We start from the raw sequence: 16,316 nt of genomic DNA, 5'->3' as shown, positions 1-16,316 counted from the left end.
TCACTTCTGCAGTCGTTAATCTGGCATCCATTTCGATGCTCCTCTTGACAGCCGTTTTTGTCCTCTACAATGGACCCGGACGCTGCTCAGTTGTTTCCTTGCCGTGTTTCCTGAACTGCACGATGATTCTGTTGACTGTCGAAAGCGGGATTCCCAAATTCTGCGAAATTTGCCGCTGACTTATTCCACCATCTGCTTGACCAACTATCCTTCCTCTAACAAAATCTGACAATTCGAGAAAACCTTGAGTTCTAGGCATGTTGTAGCGACCAACTATCCTTCCTCTAACAAAATCTGACAATTCGAGAGAACCTTGAGTTCTAGGCATGTTGTAGCACAAGATAATTAGTGTGCGGATCATTTTCATTTATATAGTGTTCTGTGAACACAAATTAGTTAGCATAAATCAGTTAAATGATGAAAAATTAGGTGTCTATTTACTTGTGACCACTCAGTGTACATCTATTTCTGGGGCTATCATCTCTATTTAAAATTACTCCATTTTGTCTAAGTTATATTATTTTGATGACTTCATGAATATTCTTAGCAATTTTTGATGTTGGTTCACTTATGATTTTACTATTCAAACAATTAATGTTACAACCTGTTATATTCAGATGATCAGTCAAGACTGAAATAAATGTTTTGTTTACATGGTCAGTCAAGGCTGAAATAGATGCTTTACCTAAGTATTTAACCAAGGCTGATAAATGTTTATTTAGAATTTATAAAAGTTTTATGTTAAGTTATCATAAATTTAGGTTTCATTTTGTGCACCCAAAGAATTTCATATGATGTTCACAAGTTTCATAAATACTAGATTTATCTAAATCCATGAGTTTGTCTCTGATTAATGTAATTATGCTATTAATTTTATTAATTCGCTTAAAACAAGACTATGTTATTTTTATGATACACATTGGCTAGGTTGCTAGTAACTCCTTTTAAAGATGGCAAAGCAATAAATTATGTCAATTTTGAAGAAATATTCTTTAATAATTTTGTATAATTATTTATTCCATCTCTATTATGTTTTTGTTGTACAATTCAATTCACTAAAGAAGAGTTATATCTTCTTATGTTTAGCAATATATCTAATAACACTAAGTTACTAGAACCAAGCATACATACATCAATGTAGGAAGATGGAATGACAACAGTGAAGAATTCTACTGCTACACTTGCCTGCTTTAAGTAAGACAATCTGATCTTCCATAGGTAATTCAGTAAAATGAGGAATGTGTTTCGCCCACTGTACCAGCTGGTGTAATTGACAATCTGCAGCTTTACAGATGTTGGCTATGGGCTCCTTCTGTAACATAGGGCATTACTATAAATACTGTTTGAATCTGCTAAATATATATTTCTCTGTTATTGGCTAAAACCTATCAGTAAGGGAGAAACAGTAGCGTACTTGTAAAAATAATACTTTAATCACATAAAACTGTATTTCATTGTCTCTATACATCATATCAATGTAGTGTACATCTAGAAACAATACTTCTAATTCCATAAAACTGTGTTTCATTGTCTCTATACATCATATGAATGTAGTGTACATCTAGAAACAATACTTCTAATTCCATAAAACTGTATTTCATTGTCTCTATATGTCATATGAATGTAGTGTACATCTAGAAACAATACTTCTAATTCCATAAAACTGTGTTTCATTGTCTCTATACATCAAATGAACTACAACTACTTACAGCATCAAATATGGTATACATCAAAAAAATTTTTTTACCTAATTTTTTAAACAATAAAAAACACAAGCAATTGCTAATACTTTTATATTTGTTGCATGCAAATATCAAACTTATAGTTATAAAGATTGGTTAATAATATATGTAGTGCACTAATAAAAATTTTAAGCTTTTGAACTTTTATGTATAAAATAGACTTATATATAATGTTTACTGACTTGAAATAAGAGATATAACCATGAAATTACTATCTACAAAGCATTTTCCATATCTACTCACTAAAAGTAAGCAAAACCTTACAGAAAAAAAAAATTTCACAATACATTTTATAATATTTTTCTTCTCATCATATCTTTAAACTTGAAACAATAACAACTAAAAAAGAACTCACGCTCATGTCTATTTCTTCATTTTTAGATTCAACACAATTCTCTGCTTCAAGGATTTGTTCTATGGGCATGTCAGGTGGAGAGTTACAGGTACTTTCCACTTCATTTTCATTTTTTTCTTTCATTCTGTGCCGCTCTTCTTGAACTGCTATAAGAAGAGATGATACAGCACGGACAAAAGTAAGGTCACTCAATACTAACAAGTTTCTTCTGTTTACAGTGATTTACAACTACTGTAACTAAAATAAAACTTTGAACTTAAAATATCCCTTACTTTGTAACACTAATTAATATAAATTATACTTTGTATACCTATTAAGCATATATCTAACAGATCTGCACATATATTTTATTTTAAAAAATGTAAAAACACTCAGTAAACTATATGTAATCAACTAATTTATTTTTTTGAAGTCATATTTAATTATAGACTTTTCATCATACCAAGTTAGTAGATTTTGAAGTTATTATATGGGAAAAAACTATTGCCAAGTACAGTCTTAATTCTCTGAGTTTAAATTTTCATTTTAACAGGCCCCCTCACAGGCCAGTGGGGGACATTTTTGTTGAAAAAAAATAACTATCCAATCCGGTTTTTCTTAATTTGAATGAAATTCGTCTCCAAATGACACAAAAAAAGTATTCAGGAACCAATTAGAACTACCTTGGTAGATATTGTGCAGCAAGCCGAATACAATATTATGCCTGTAGCTGCTTTCAAAGTGTTCCTGTCTGCTCATCCTACTGCTGACTATCGTGAAGCTTCGACCTTCCCTACCAAACGGCAGGTGAACTTGTTTGTATCTCAATTGAAAGTTAAACATAAAAAAGTGATAGCAGAAGCATAAAAGTTTGGCAATTGCTTAATTAATGATGCTGAAAATGTGGCTTTATTGATATATATATACTGAATTTACTCCCAGTGGATAGACCTTAGTACTAGCTAGTATGAAGACTTGAGGATGCAGTATTTCACTTATAAATTTATAAATGAAAACTTGTCTTGAAATTCTCTCAAAATGATATGTCCAAAACCATCCTCTTTGGGAGTTTCTGGATTAAACTTACTTTTAATATTCAACAAATTGTAGTGTAAAGACACCCCAAAATGCAGGTTCATGACTGTTAAAAATAGTAAAGAATAAATTAAGCATGCACAGCAAAGAAAACATAAAATATTTATTCACAAGAATAATGCCTGTGTATGTACTTCACTTATTAGCTTGCTTCTAAATATCTGAACTACAATTGGCTAGTGAGGGTGTAGAAACTTTCTAAATATGTCCACACAAGACAAGAATTGAAATAGTAATAACATCTGCACAGAGCAAGGACAAGAAGAGTAATAATTATACCATGATTTCAAGCTAAGCAAAGGGGTCCTAGTGCACTATGTGACATAATTATTAGATTACCTATGTCAGTGACTATTCCAAAACACACATGAAAGGGAGAGAACCCCCAACTTGTACAAGCATCCTTAACATCCTTTGAGATGAATTTGCCCCCACCCAGGGAGAGGACACAGGGTCAAATTGGTACAATCATCCACGAGGTAGCTATTGCTATATGTAACTTTTATCAAAGCATAAAGATTAGTACATGTTTATGACTTTTACAAATCCAGTTTACAATTATGTCATAAAAACACACAGAACACTGACATAAAATTTATAAAAATTACTTGAATATACCTCACGACAGATATACTCTAAACTATCTGTGAAAAGGTGAAATTAACAATTATTTCAACTGTTACTGAACCACAGCTGCAGGGTACATAATCATATTTTTTGTCAGTAATAATTATATATTTGTTAATCAAATTGCATTATAACCTGACCATATAAAAAGCACAAAAAAAGCATATACATAATGCCTCTGGTAGAACTTAAAATAAATACATGGGTTTGTTGAGAGAGAAAACCAATAAAGGTTTCTTTTTTCATATCTCTCTTTCTTGCCAGTTCAACACAGCCACTACAAGCACTTGTCTTTTGATTTGTTTCCTTATGTTCATGATGTAATTGTTATTGTATATTAAAGTTTGTAGTTTTTACATTTTTGTGTGTTGATTCTTTCTTTGTGACAAACTCAATCAAGAGTTTGGATATAATATTTGTCAGACCTCCTGTTAGTGAGCCCTAACTGCAAAAAATCCTCATACTGGATTATAGCAGCTACATACCTATACTATACTATTAGGGTAACTTATCATAATGCTATGTAGATGTTTGTTGTTTTATGCTTGTATTGAAGAACTTTAACAAATAACTCACATCGATTCATTACTTCCATTGAAAATGGTGGCTTACCTTCTCTTTTCATTCCCATTATTAGACATTTTTGATAGCGACAATACTGACAACGATTTCTTTGACGTTTGTCAACAATACAGTTCTTTTCTTCTCGACAAGCATATGTCAAGTCTTTACGGACTGTTCTCTTAAAGAAGCCCTTGCAGCCTTCACAGCTACAGTATAAGAATAAAATAAGAAATCTTGTTTTATAAATCAATTCCACATATTTTATTTTAGTGTACTGTAATTATAACTCAGAGAACCAAAATTGTTTAAAATGTTAAACATCAAAACCACAGGGTTTCAACAACTGACTGTGCTATGTCATTTTAATTTTGTTTGTTATCATGAAACAATTAAGTCCTGTTTCATTTTCTAGTGAATGAAACCTGACATTAATGTCCAGTAACAGAAAATACTAAAATTTAAGGACTGAGAGTTATCAGATTCATCTAGGTAAAAAAAACAAACATTGCACCTTAATAATAGAAGTTTGAAAATTCACCTTCAATGACTTTAATTCATCATATTCTGATTGTCGAAATAAAGTTAAATTTGACTGTTTAAAGCTTGTTAGTTTCATCAAGTAAAGAGAAAATACTACATTCACTGGGCTTTGATAAGTAAATTTAACAGAAGGAAATGCTAAGACCATACCAGTTTTATCTAAGAGAAGGAAAGGTTAACATATTGAGCATATTAGTTTTGTACTATCAGATAGAAATACAAAATTTCTGGTGATTGATGAATATCATTTTTGTCTGGTACAGGAAAATACTGTGGTCTGTCATTTTATATTAACATAGCTAGTGTGTATGTAGTTTTCACATAACATGTTGGTCAAGAAAGTTGTTAAGTTCCTTTCCCTAACTAGTTGTTGTTCTGCGTCATTCACCATAGATAATACTCTGACTGTCTATGGAACGTAGCTTTATTATATGAAAGTAGACAGTAGTTTTCTCCACTGGTAGGTCACATGATATCTTGAGATTATAACCTCTAATGTGAATAACCAGTCACATGAATATCATTAGTCACCCTGGGAAAATGTGACATTGTAGTTTTATGTATATAATATGATGTTTTCTCAGACTGACAATAACAGATAGATTGACAAAAATTTTGGAAGAATTTCAGCTTTCTCTACATTTAAGATAATGAGCCAATGCTCTCGTAAAAGCAAACACTCTTTGTGCTTAAATAATACACACACACTGTTGTTTTGTGTTGGAAATAAATATTACCTTCATCGTGTGTTTACATTTGTACAGACTCAGTTAGTTTTAGAGGAATTCAGAATTACTTCACAATATTTCCTGGAGGAATGTCTCATTACATAGGGACATATCTTATTCACTCCTGGGAGAAATCAATCTCAACTGAAAATACCACAATACTAAAATTATGTGACTGAGGCATGTCAGATTTTCAGTAGAGGGAAATATAAATACTTGGTGATCACTTAGGCATGTCAGCTCTGACTGGTAGAGAGAAATACTATAAACTCTTGGTGACTGAGGCATATCAGTTTTGTTTAGTAGAGAAAAATACTAACACTTGATGACAAAGGCATATTGATTTTGTTTAATAGAATGAAATACTAACATTTGGTGACTGTGGCATGTCAGTTTTGTTTAGTAGCAAGAAATACTAACATTTGGTGACTGAGGCATGTCATTTTTGTTTAGTAGAAAGAAATACTAACATTTGGTGACTGAGGCATGTCAGTTTTGTTTAGTAGAAAGAAATACTAACATTTGGTGACTGAGGCATATTGGTTTTGTTTAGTAGAGGGAAATACTAACATTTGGTGACTGAGGCATGTCAGTTTTGTTTAGTAGATGGAAATACTAACATTTGGTGACTGAGGTATGTCAGTTTTGTTTAGTAGAGGGAAATACTAACATTTGGTGACTGAGGTAAGTCAGTTTTGTTTAGTAGAGGGAAATACTAACATTTGGTGACTGAGGCATGTCAGTTTTGTTTAGTAGAGGGAAATACTAACAGTTGGTGACTGAGGCATGTCAGTTTTGTTTAGTAGATGGAAATACTAACATTTGGTGACTGAGGTATGTCAGTTTTGTTTAGTAGAGGGAAATACTAACATTTGGTGACTGAGGCATGTCAGTTTGTTTAATAGATGGAAATACTAACATTTGGTGACTGAGGCATGTCAGTTTTGTTTAATAGATGGAAATATTAACATTTGGTGACTGAAGCATGTCAGTTTTGTTTAATAGAGGGAAATAATAAATCTCAGTGACTGGAGTCTGTAAGTATCATCTAATAGAATAGAACATTCAGCTTTTTTAATTGAGGATTATCACTTTCAGCATATAGAAAAATATATTCAAATTTAAGTTAGCTGTGTTTCATTTTATCCAGTTTGGTATATGGCAATATCATGTGTTTTCTACCTTCTATAGTGATATATAATCTTTTTTTTAATTTTCGATTATTTAGTTTCCTCATGGTCATGGCAGCTACACATGGTCCAGAAAGTTGTTACCTGTGCTTTGTTCTAATTGTTCCATTTCTTTGCTCTCTAGTAAGTGATGTCTCCTCTTCCTGCAGGAATATTTCAGTATTGTGTATATAATCTGAACTGAATGGGTTAGCACTGAAATATTCTTGGTTGGCTGATTATGACACTGACTGAAAGTGACAGCTGACCAATGATCTTAGGGAACAGAGGTTATGAAATGACACCCTCCACTGTACAAAGAAAGTGAGTTTATATTCTAGATTCGAGTGCACTTTCTATGTTCAGCTCTACTTAGTTTTCATCATGACTAGTTTGACAGAGAATCATTTATTGGACTAGAAAGCCAATGAGCTATTCATTGATCCAGTATAGTTGATTGTCCACTTGTATATGATGGTATGCACACTTTTTTGTGTGTGTGTGTGTGTGTGTCTAAATAAGGATTGTTTTCACTGTTCCTTAAATCTGTCTGATCTGTTTATTTCTCACACAACAAAATTCATTTTAGTTATCACCTACAGTTCACTCCCCTTATTTCTTGGCAAAATTTGCTGCTATTGTAGGTTAACCAGTTTGATACTGGTAGGGAAATTGATTTTACATGAAAATACCTCAGGTATACAGGAAGAAGAAATTTTAATGCTGTGCCATCAGGAATTATTATGAAGTACTAACCCTGACTTGATCTCTTGAGTTTACAGGAATGCTTTTACTGAAATAATGGTTTATTTTATATGTAGGAGTACTCACCACAACCAAAAGATAAAGTTTATGGAAGCAAGAGCAACTGGGGGTCGTCAACATGGAATTTGGCACTTCAAAAGGTCTCCACATGACTCCCAAGCTGTTGGAAGCCAGTGCAACTCAGCCCCAGCTCTGGTCCAAACTATGGACAATCAACCAAGAAGGACTGGACATGCCACTGGTGGATGACTTCCACCAATTAGAATCGTTTCCCCAGCAAGTGAGACAGTGGATACCCAAGGATCACAGCTAGGACAATCGGGTAATTATAATATTGCTTACTGAAATGTTGTAGCGGACTTTGCTTTCTGAGTCTCTTGTAGTAGTACAAAATACAGTGTATGTATTATACCATATGGTTACTGCTCAATTTTCAAAGCAAGGATGGTCAAGTAGTTGAAATAATGCTGACCAAAAGGGCATCATGATCACTTGCTTTCTGAGCTTTCAAGCAGTAGTGGAAGTGCAATGTATACACTACATTATGGAGGTTTTGCTCAATCATCAATGCTAGAATGATCATTAGGTCAAGTGTCTAATGACTGAAAAGAAGTGGCATTCCTTGTTTTCCATGCTACTGAGTGATGCAAACTATGATCTATACATTTTTAGACACAACTTTGTTAGACGCAAAGTTGAAACTGTTGTATGGTAAGTATCCTAGTTACTAATATGGTAAAAAAAAATTTCCAGTAACAGAAAATACTCCAACTTAGGGACCATGAAATATTAAATTTATCTAGTTAAATAAAACATTGCATCTTAGTAATAGAAGTTTGAAAATTGACTCTCAATGACTATAATTCGTCATAATCAGATAGTCAAAAGAAAATTAAACTTAAATGTTTGAAGCTTGTTAGTCTAGTCTACTAAAAAGGAAATACTACTTTCACTGGGCTTTGCTAAGTAAATTTAACAGAAGATAATGCTAAGAACATATCAGTTTCATCTGAGAGAAGGAAAGATTAACATTAATTCAGTTATATGGTCTTGTTATTTTTTATTTCTATATCTATGATTCAATACTTAATCATTAAAGAAATAAAATTAAAAAGTAAATGTGACCAAAGAGAAAAAAATTGCTTTGAAATCTGAAAAGTTATGGTAATAAGTTTCACCCAGAATTTTACAAATAGAAGAATTTGATATTGTATTAAAATTTCCAGAACTATACAATAAATTGATATTTTAACCATCGATTACAATGGCAATAAATTTCTAAATTGCAGTTTTTTTATTTTGCTCCTTGTTAACCACAGAAGCATACTTGATATGCCTGCTATTTCTATTTTCCAGGATCATATGGGCATACTTTGATAGAAAAATTTTCACACTGAATTCAATGATATATGGTTTGTATGTAAGAAATTTATTCAATAATATATAGAATTTTTGATATTTTGCCAAATTCCTAATCTTCCCTGGTTCCTGGAAATTCAAAATACACAAAGAAGTTAAGAGATCAACTTATAGTTCTAGGAAAGAAGGCTACTGAAGACTAATTTATGAAGTGGCTTTTTTTATTTTTAAATAAATGTCCAAAAACTGAAGGCAGCCTTTTATTGTTCTTACATGCAGTTATCTTAAGAGACAGGCAAACAAGATAGTACATCACACCCTCTTAACAAACGCTTGATACTAATGGAACAATTTTCAGTTCCCTGTTTATACAAGCTGCTAGATAACTTATGACAGTCTCTTTAGCAATGTCACCCGTGAAAACATAAATATTCGTTGTAAACTGGAAAAAAGCCATCTCTGAAAGTTAACCTCTTTATTGGCTTAAAAAAATAATTAAGATATTTAACTCAAAGTATTAAAACTGTTTCTCAAGTTACAGCTAGAGCTTACATACACAAAAAAATTCAGCCAATCACACAGCTTCTTATCATGTACCTGTATACTCCATAATGCTTGCCTGAGGCTCTGTCACCACATATGGAGCAAAGGTGCTTGGATCCACTAAGTGGATGATTTGGTGGATAACTGTTCTGTTGTTGTAGAGAATTCTGAAAATCAATATTTATGTTGAAAAATGTAGTGAAGCTAATAACAGCATATTAACATACTGGTAAACCTTATGTTTTCATTACATAACATTAATAAAAATTAAGAAATTTATTTTTAAAGAAACTGCCAGTCTAAATACCAGGCAGGATGAGAAGTACAAGTTTTTTCTTCTTCTAAACATGTATAATTCACTTCAGTTAACATCATAAAGAAACCTCTAACCCATGAAAAAACAGTTCCTCCTCTCAAAAGTGCTATGGGTTTCATCAAGATTGTTTTAATGTGATTTTAACAAACTCTACAAATTATTCTTAGCTCTATGTACTTAAAATCTGGTTTCATACATTAATCACATTGTAGATTAAAATGTTTGGCATGTAGACAAATAAATGCTAATGAGAGTTAATACATGTACCAGGTTAAACAGCAAACATGCTAAACTAAGCCTATGAAACTTTTAGTCAATATCATGGTGTGCTACCATCTGTAATGTAACTAGATAGTATTCTTTTCTGCTATATTGTCATGCTCAAAATGTTATGTTAAAACAGAAATGAATAACTACTACCACATTAGTATCAATGGTTTTTACATAATCATCCAGGGAAATTATCCCTATCTTCAAAACACACATAAGAACTTACAGTTTGCAAAACAAAGTTATTGGCAAGGATTCCAGGAAAGCTTGGATGTGAAAGGCTATTTGTAACACCTATGTTCATCCCTGCTGTAGTCACTGCAAAGTTTGATGTCCCTATGCCATTGGTCTGTGGTAAAGGACTGGTAATTCCACCTGAATTTGAGGATGGAGTAACATAATCTTTTTAAAAGTATATTCCCTTACCTACAGGTTTTATGCATTTTCAAGCTATGAACACCAGTCTTAATTAGTTGCTCCAGCTATTTAATACATATATCTAGGATAAGAATTAAGCAGATATACATTTCTTGGAAATGGTGTACACAAAATTATCCTCTAAACAAGGCTATCCTTCGGTACCATGCTATCCTAGAAAATATGTCACCCCATTGGAACCCTTGTGCCATTATCCTCAGTAGACATAGATATAATATTACACAAAGAAAATGCTGCAATTTCTAGTGAACGTTTACCTTAGCAAACCCATCTACATTTTACTTCAAACTGTTTAGATTTAAAAGAACAGTTTTTTAGCTGTAAAGGTTTACTTTATAAAGACCAGTTTCTTAAGGTTTTTATATTCAAATTGATTATCTTACAGTGGATGTGCCTATAAACATAGTTTCCATTCCCTGTTTGCCCCTGAAGAAGAAAGGTCCACCTTTCCAAAGTGCTAGGGTTACTGTGATTTTATCATAACATATTTTCCAAGTCAGTAAGACACAATAATGGACATAAAGCAAGCATGAGATATATAATTTTATTGGAGATAAAATTAACATAAAAACGTTTTAGATTTTGCCACCTGAGGCAGTTACTACCTATCTTAACTGATAAACCTGGGGCCTGTCTTCAGCACTTACAAAGTGTCCAACACTCAAATGTAATAATATTCATTATGGAATTTAAAAGTTTGGTAAATTATCATGTTAAGCAATACTTAGATAGATTAGCCTTAAAAGTGTCATCAACGATTATTACCAAAGCCATATAAAAATTTCAATACTTTGGTAATTTCAATATCCACTTTAATAAATGACTCTATATTTATTTATTTACATTATTAAAAAACAAAGTAAAGATTTAGAGGTGTACTCTCCTGAAAGAGTAGAAATAGGTACAGTGTCTAACTCACACTGCCACAGAAACACTTTTATAGACTGTTATGTCACAATCACTGAGAATATAAATCTCAGCATTATTATCAAAACAATTTTACTCTAAATTAAGGAAAGTCCTGATAACAAACTACAAATCATCATTCATTCTATAGTTAATAAAGTAATTTCTAGAGTTAATTATTTTATGATGTTTATTAACCATAAATCACCATATTTCACTTAAAAAATGAAACTTTTTTCACAAACTTATTTTTTAAACAGTCATAATCTTTCAAAATTTTAAAACCATTTTCAAACTTTCCGGAAACCATATTTTACTTTCCTTGCTCATAATCAATCTTTAAATCTTATGATGGAATATTTTTCAGCACTGTTTCAGTCCTATTATTTAAACCTGTTGACAAAACAAAATCTGTGAGACTATCATAGCCATTATGTAGGAGAAGACAAGAATGCATATTTATTATATTTCCAACAATGATGTGAATAATAACATTAATTGATTCTAAAAAATGGGTGTGAAAGTTGAATGTAAAAAAATTTATAGTCTTAAGCCTTAAAAAACAACAAACAAGTACAGTAACTATTTACTTAATGTACATTATTATATTTTCTTCCAAAGTAATTTGTGATTAACTTTTAGTTATGAACATTACATAAACAATAAGGGTGTTAGGTATGTGTATTTATAGAATTAAAAACTTCTAAACAACAGCATTTCAAATAACTTTCATCATTGAAAAACATGTAAAATTAAAGTTAAAATACTGTATATAAAAAATGAGCAATTTTTCATTCAAACATTTTATTAGTCACTTTAAAATTACCTCTACTTTCTATAATTATTCTAACGGTATCCACATTTGTTAATACTATTACCAGAACATATATTAGTCAGTCAATGGTGGAAATGACAGGTTTAACCTTACAGTTACCAATGGGATTCATATTTATTCAACAAATGCTTGTGGGTCCATGACATTGTTTATTACAGGGTCCCTAATAACATATGAGTCACACAAAATTATATACAAAATGTCATCAATTGTGCAATTAAAACTAATTACTGTTAAGGTCCCCTATACATCTCACCTAGAAGATGAGTGATTTCATCCTAACATTCTTTACACTGAGTGTTGCTGTACAGCAAAAACATGAAATTATTCACTATGTTCAGTAATGAATAATATACAACTCAGTAATATGAGGGTTACATAAAACTAAAGTAACATACCATAAAATGAAATGATTAGAGAAAAAATGTACTTCTTCTAATTTTACTTTTAATTTCAAAATTATTGTTTTTTTTTAATTTTTGTGCAAAGCTACACAAGGGCTATCTGCGCTAGCCGTCCCTAATTTACCAGTGTAAGACTAGAGGGAAGGCAGCTAGTCATCACCACCCATGGCCAACTCTTTTACCAACGAATAGTGGGATTGACCATCACATTATAATGAACCCAAGGCTGAAAGGGCGAGCATGTTTGATGTGATGGGGGATTCGACCCACGACCCACAGATTGTGAGTCGAGCACTCTAACCACCTGGCCATGCCGGGCCTATTTCAAATGAACTATTCATTGTATTATCACAGTGTTTCCTTGATATTAACTTTAGTGTCTAAGTTTTCAGTGTAGCACAACTATAATTTCATAAATGTTACAAGTTTTCTTTTTATCATATCTGATATCTATGTTACACATTTACACCTGTTTCCCTCCTTTTCAAAACCTTTGGTGTCTGGTACATGTTTTCCATTCATTGTTGTTAAATATATGAGATGAGGTATGTTTATTTTGTAAAGTGTTGTGTCTTTTTAAACATATTTTGGTTGTCCATCCATACTCCAATGTTGGAGAAAAAGGGATTACAGACAGTTCTTAATGTTTGTCCCTAATCACCCTGTAGTTTTATTCATTAATAGAAATGTTCTCTGTTTTAGCATAAAAACATCCAAAAACCTTTGAAATTTCATAAACTTTATTAAACCTTGTAAGTTTATATATGTAGGTAATTAAACAGTTATTGTAACGAGCAGACTACCAGCTAAAAAAACAACAACAATATATCAAATGCTAGATGTAAATTGGAACAAAATCCACTTGCTTGGAAATGTTAATAATTTATGATGTATCATTTTAATTCAATATTAAATGCTTAGAAAAAGCTATTGCACTCTTATTTACTGTAATCAAATGTATGAATACACCATATTGTGAAGTACATTGAATCTTACTATAAAAATGATTAATTATGTGTTTGTATGTGTTAGCAACCATCACCCAGAGTTAGCTGGTTTGATTACCATAAGTTTTGATATGTCAACTTGAAACTGTCTGGATGTTTACATGAGCTATTTTATTTTGGAATTTTTGCCCAAGAAGGGGTAAAAAACACTGAAATAGGGCACATTTCCAATTTTTATAGACTCTTGGCTTTGAATTTAAAGAAACAAGTAATTAATCAGTTAAATGAGTCAGTTATTACCTTCCACAAAGCAAAGTATGCAATTAGCATCTAATAAGGTCTTTAGAGATTTAATAACAAAAGAAAGAAGGGCACATTATCTAACTTTGTCCTTTATACAGTTTTTGCTTCCTTAAATGAGCACCCTCAGCTAGTATAAATATATGTTGGTTAAATTCAAGTGAAACATAGTGTAACAAATATGAAACATGTTACTAGTAATGTATTTTTCTTATAGCCATTTGTTTACAAACACATTAGTTATAAACCAACAACACAGCTTTTAGCCAGATGATACACAGTTTACAATAACATGAACTACACTTAAAACCCAATGATTCTTGAAAGCTAATTTCAGCATTTAGTCTAAGCACATATTGAGGGGAATGTCACATTACTGCTCAGTTGAATACAAAGATCAACTTTGTTCACAGCAGTTTGTAGTATATTACATATTTTGAATTAATCCAAATCTTGATTCACCTTGATTTCTGGTCAAAGTAGACCAGTGTGTCAGGAAGAATCTGTATATCTGGTATATTTTACTTGGGAATATGGCCCACTGCTAAAAATTGACAATATAGAAAATTTGTCTACTATCCATAGAAAACTGATAAACAATAAAGTGAAATTAATTTAAACCCTTTTTAATAAAAAACTGTTATATTAGTTAAGTATCAATAAAAATTATCGTAAACCACAATTTTTCTATACTTATATAGAAAGGTCTCCTATTTTTTGCAAATGAAGTTGTGGGGTGAAAAAGATTTTGCATACAATATTTTCATTCACAGCTTATGATTGGTTGATAACATAGGCTTCTGACTCTTCACAATGAAAAATATCAACAGAAAGTTTAATGATGAAAATATGAAATCTATGATGGGTTTAGTTCTGATTTTTGTATCATCAAAACTTAGCTGTGAGTAAATGGTATACCCTGAAATAAAGTGTCACAGAAAAAAACAACTATATTTTGACTTTACAACATACATGGAAATGTTTTGGAAGGTTTTCTCTGGTAGAAAATCAAGTCAGACATTTTCCTTACAGGTTATTGAATGAATCTTAAAAAATCAACTTTTTTGAGATCCTCCTAGATTATATAGTTTACATATCTGACTTATTACTATTCATCTAGATATGTTTCTATCCATTTGCAAAACTAAAGTAAGGTTTTTGTCCATTAGTAAACTCTTCCCAATTCTATGAAATAAAACTCATGTACTGTATATATATATATCTAGCTGGGTAATTAAGCCCTATCTTTCACAAAACACCTTTTGTTTGATCAAACATTTTTTATGAAAATAATGTTTAATATTCAACTCGAGAAATAATTTTGGAAATAATGACAATTCTGATCAAGGTCATTATTATTTAACATTATGCCATGTTACTTCTCTACTTCATGTATCCTTGTAGAATCATTAATAGCCATACTGTTCAAGTATCTGGTAATGAGGAGTGATAACAAATTTTTAATCTGTTCAAACACTTTATTATATTTTTACTTATAGGTTCATTCCTTTAATACAATGATTTATAAATTAATTAATTAGATTAATGTTAAATACAAGTATATTTTGACAGGAAAACGTATATTTAGTGTGGTTAGAAGGCAGAAAACTTGGAATATTTGATAATAAAATTTATATAGTAATAAAAAGTTTATTTTTTATTCTCATAGGATTTTATTTCTTCACTGTGTATTTGTGTTGGGAATGTCTACTGTTATCGTTGATGCAGTGTAAAAAAAAAAGGCTGTTTTAAGCACTACTGTCTTGGGTGCCCCTCAAGAGATTTTCGTCCTATGAAAGACTCTTCTTGGATGACACCTAAAGTTTGAGGTATTTAAGAAATGTACGTTTTATAGAAAGAACGATAGAAAACGAAGGAGCGCCACTTTCATAATTACAATGAATTTACTACCTGTATTGACACTTATAAAAAGACAAACATAGTTAAAACCGCATAGGCGACAAAAATAACAAAATTAAGTAATAGGATGACCAATCGTCAAGTTTTTAAATTTTATTTAAAGAAGGATGACGTATGGAGTATGTGCTCTTCGTCAGATCGTACAGTTTACAACCAAAACTATACGATCTGACGAAGAGCACTAGCTCAAAACATCATCCTTCTTTAAATAATAAAAAAAAAACTTGGCGATTGTTCAACCTATTATTCAATTTTGACACTTATGAAACACAATCAAATTCCTTCTAAGGGAAAGGGTTCATAAATTCGCGATGTCTGATGTGCGAAATAAAAAACTCAAGAACACACAAATTGATATTAAAACTAATACAACTACCCCTGCTCCACAGCACACCCCAACCTCACATTTCATAGCTAACTGAAATAAATAAATTTTGCGAAATCAAGCTTCGCCAATAAAGAAGCAGAAAAGTGCAGTCGAGTCAGTCAAACGTCGATAAATTCCTTTGTGAGC

At 31.5% G+C, this 16,316-nt stretch overlaps 1 protein-coding gene and 1 long non-coding RNA gene across 8 annotated transcripts in view; one reads left to right on the top strand and one right to left on the bottom strand.

The window, feature by feature from the left end:
* LOC111086906 overlaps positions 1 to 8,650 on the top strand; it is a 24,573-nt gene extending 15,923 nt beyond the window's left edge. Inside the window, exons 3-4 of one of the 2 annotated variants that reach the window (XR_002611619.1) lie at positions 2,124 to 2,185; positions 7,621 to 8,650. This is a non-coding gene — a long non-coding RNA (uncharacterized LOC111086906). The remainder of the gene's footprint in view (positions 1 to 2,123; positions 2,186 to 7,620) is intronic. The other variant, XR_002611620.1, reaches the window with a different exon arrangement.
* The window catches only part of LOC106464014 (retinoic acid receptor RXR-alpha-A-like), a 98,939-nt gene that overhangs the window by 8,251 nt on the left and 74,372 nt on the right, over positions 1 to 16,316 (bottom strand). For 4 of the 6 annotated variants that reach the window (XM_022391666.1, XM_013924118.2, XM_022391663.1 and 1 more), the window contains 5 exons: positions 10,279 to 10,427; positions 9,521 to 9,633; positions 4,411 to 4,568; positions 2,098 to 2,243; positions 1,186 to 1,312 (listed from right to left, as the gene is read on the bottom strand). In XM_022391666.1, coding sequence (XP_022247374.1) covers positions 1,186 to 1,312; positions 2,098 to 2,243; positions 4,411 to 4,568; positions 9,521 to 9,633; positions 10,279 to 10,427 — 693 coding nt within the window. The remainder of the gene's footprint in view (positions 1 to 1,185; positions 1,313 to 2,097; positions 2,244 to 4,410; positions 4,569 to 9,520; positions 9,634 to 10,278; positions 10,428 to 16,316) is intronic. The other 2 variants (XM_022391664.1, XM_022391665.1) reach the window with 2 other exon arrangements.

This window comes from Limulus polyphemus, unplaced genomic scaffold, assembly GCF_000517525.1.
Source record: "Limulus polyphemus unplaced genomic scaffold, Limulus_polyphemus-2.1.2 Scaffold1541, whole genome shotgun sequence".
Classification (NCBI taxonomy): domain Eukaryota; kingdom Metazoa; phylum Arthropoda; class Merostomata; order Xiphosura; family Limulidae; genus Limulus; species Limulus polyphemus.
Note: the sequence above shows the minus strand (reverse complement) of the source record. Positions and strands in the feature narration are given on the sequence as shown.